The sequence below is a fragment of the Patiria miniata genome, unplaced genomic scaffold (genome assembly GCF_015706575.1).
Source record: "Patiria miniata isolate m_02_andy unplaced genomic scaffold, ASM1570657v1 HiC_scaffold_19, whole genome shotgun sequence".
NCBI lineage: Eukaryota > Metazoa > Echinodermata > Asteroidea > Valvatida > Asterinidae > Patiria > Patiria miniata.
In genome coordinates, this window is record NW_024037057.1 from 14,549,328 (window position 1) to 14,552,234 (window position 2,907).

The 2,907-nt window shown below is 43.6% G+C and overlaps 1 protein-coding gene across 1 annotated transcript; it reads left to right on the top strand.

Moving 5' to 3' along the window:
* Window positions 1–1,576: 1,576 nt before the first annotated feature.
* On the top strand, window positions 1,577–2,467 carry LOC119725468 (beta-3 adrenergic receptor-like). Its single transcript, XM_038196876.1, has one exon. It carries the CDS (start codon window positions 1,577–1,579, stop codon window positions 2,465–2,467), a length of 891 nt encoding a protein of 296 aa, XP_038052804.1.
* Window positions 2,468–2,907: the final 440 nt, after the last annotated feature.

Consider the following 2,907-nt stretch of genomic DNA (forward strand, 5'->3'; position numbering starts at 1 on the left):
ACTAAAGGGAATCATAGAAAAAAAATTGGGTTGAAAGAGTTTTCACAGTTTGAGAAAAAGGAGTTTTTTTCACTGGTTTTTCTTAACTTCACGAAAGCAATGGAAAGTCCACACTTGGTATGTAACGTAAACTTGTGTGTGTGGGTGTGTGTGTATGCCCATAGATTACTATACCCAAACATGGTTGACACTTAGAGAGCTAAATGAATGCAAATGCATACGGCGGTTGCATATTTAATATACCCAAAAGTGCTGTGGCCTTGCATCTTGCGTGATCAGGCACATCAAGTTCATTCTCATAAGCAATGTGCATGTCAATAATATTTTACTATTGAGTAATGATACAAGAGTGCATAAAGCTTCAGTATTACATGTAAATCAAGCGTGAATAAAGTTTCTGTATTGTATGTAAATCGTCGGTTTTCAGGGCTGAGCATAGCCTATAAAGACATTTTATAACGAGTCGAAAGGCAGATGATTGTTTACGGAGCTCCGTGATTGTCAATCGTCAGCGATCAACGAAGGAAACTCTTCATCGTTTACTGACTGTTCTGCTATTTATTAGCCTACACGGAAATCGTAAGTAGAAACAAAGATCACAAAATAAGGGAATATAGGACACTGAGTATTTTTGTGAGGTGACCTGTGCAACACGATGACGTCATTAATGGGAAGGCGTTCCGTGCGGTAGGTAGGTAAACCCGCGTGCGGCTACGCAGAATCTACACGTGAATTATAGGATATATTATCGGGTGTAAAATGCAGGCGGACTTTCATTGATGAAAACAAACACTTTAAAAAGCGCATGTTGTCATGCATACAGTTACTGTGCGATACTGCTGGTACTCTTTAAATTTGGATCTTTTAAAACTGCATCATTTTTCATGAACCGTTAACAATGTTGGACGATTTCAAGTCTTTGGTAGCAAACGAGGTATCAACATGTAAGGCCATCTCCAAAGGTCTATATAAGTGACGTCATCATAAGGCGATCAGATTCAAAATTATGACACTCTTAACAAGAGTGGACTTTCATTTTCTTGCAGTGATTATATAGGATATGACATTGGGGTTTTCTCGGGGTCAGATTTGACCCTTTTCTGGGTCATAAGGACATTTCCCTGAGTCACTTTTCCGGGCCATTTGACCAAGAAAAAGTGTCATTTTATCACACAAAATAAAAATGTCATTTTTAACAAGACAAGTGCCAGTTTTACAAGAAACTTTAACACTTTGACCCAGAATAGTGTCAGGTCAAAATAATCTGACCCTGATTCTGGGTGGAATCGAACTCGAAACTTTCATCAGTTCAGAGATTGATGACATTATAACTCGAGAGAAAATTGACCACCAACGATTGTGTTTGTTTTCCCACAACGATAGGGGATGCCGTTTCGGACGTCCGTTGTTGAAATTCACATTTTGGTATTGACGGTGGCTCTGAATAAAGGGAAAAAAGCATCATGCCCAAATCAGTAATTTGTTCTCATGTAATAAATATATTCTATGATTCATATTCAAAACGATCCTTTGTTTCTGTTTTGTTGTGCATGCCTATGGATGACTAGCCTCCAACATGGTGGACACTTTGCAAGCTATCAACACTGCTTTGCTGGTGGTCTGCGGCGCAGCCATAGTCAGTAACGTCCTTGCCGTGGTGTTATTCGCAGCTACCAAGAAGCTCCGCGTCAAGTACTATGGCTTCGCCTTCAACCTCGTGATCGGCGACATTGCGGCTCCGACCTCCATGCTACTTCTGTTCAATGTCAACTTTCCCGTGGCCGTGCTGGTGCCGTTGTTCAGCACGTCCCTGTGTGCCGTGGAGCTGAGCATCCTAGCGATTGCCGTGAATCGCTTTCTAGCTCTGACCATCACGCCCCCAGCTCGCTATGACGCCATGGTGACACGTGGTCGCATACTGGCAGCTTGCCTGTTGATTTGGATCATCCCTGCCGCCATCTTTGTCCCCACCCTGATCCACTCCGAGCTGGAAGCCCGGATGCTGCGGTCATCGATCGCGCTGGGCATCCTGCTCATCACCGCTGTCTTTTACTGCGCCGTGTTCCGAAAAATTGTCCGGTACTCTCCAGCGCTCGCATCCACCGAATGCACCCGGGCCGACGACGCCGTGGCCCGTACGCGCCTCCGCCAGACGCGCCACTTGATGATCACTTTCACCATCATCTTAGTCATGTGCTTCGCATGCTGGATCCCGTACTGCATCGCCAACATCATGATTTACTTCAGTGGCAAGGGCTATTCTGTTAGGCCCCAAAACCTCTTGATTTTGTCCCGTCTTGGTGTCACCACACTGATGTTCAACTCTCTCATTAACCCGTTCATCTATTGGTGGCGTATCCGAGAGTTCCGCGTCAGCATGTACCGTTTGATCTGTCGTAGTAGGGGCAATGCCGATCCTGAGAATGACGTGGTCACACTGCAAACAATGCAAGAACCAGAGAATTGATTCTAAGAAAAAGCCACGCATCCTTCCTCACTGACTCAACTTCGTCCTTACGAGAAATACTTACAACAAAATGAATGAAAGCCATGGTATGGCGGTCACATTAAATGTAAAAGCTGAAGTTCATTTTGAAAAATGCGGGTTCGCCAACAGATGGCGCACTTCACAACTCATACCGCCTATAATTATTCGCAATGCATCTAGGGTCTGGATGACAAACAAACCGGGCAATTTGTGCACAAACATACGGGGCTGAGAACCAGTTACAATTTTTCATTTGATTTCTCCTCATGATGTATCACGGCTTAAGATATTATCTTTTCATGTAATGTTGCATTGGTATTTTGAAACACTCATTTCACGAAGAAAGTATGAGGAAATCCCTTTCATTGAGACCAGTTTCATTACTGGGGAATAATATCATGACTCTTTCAATATTGACC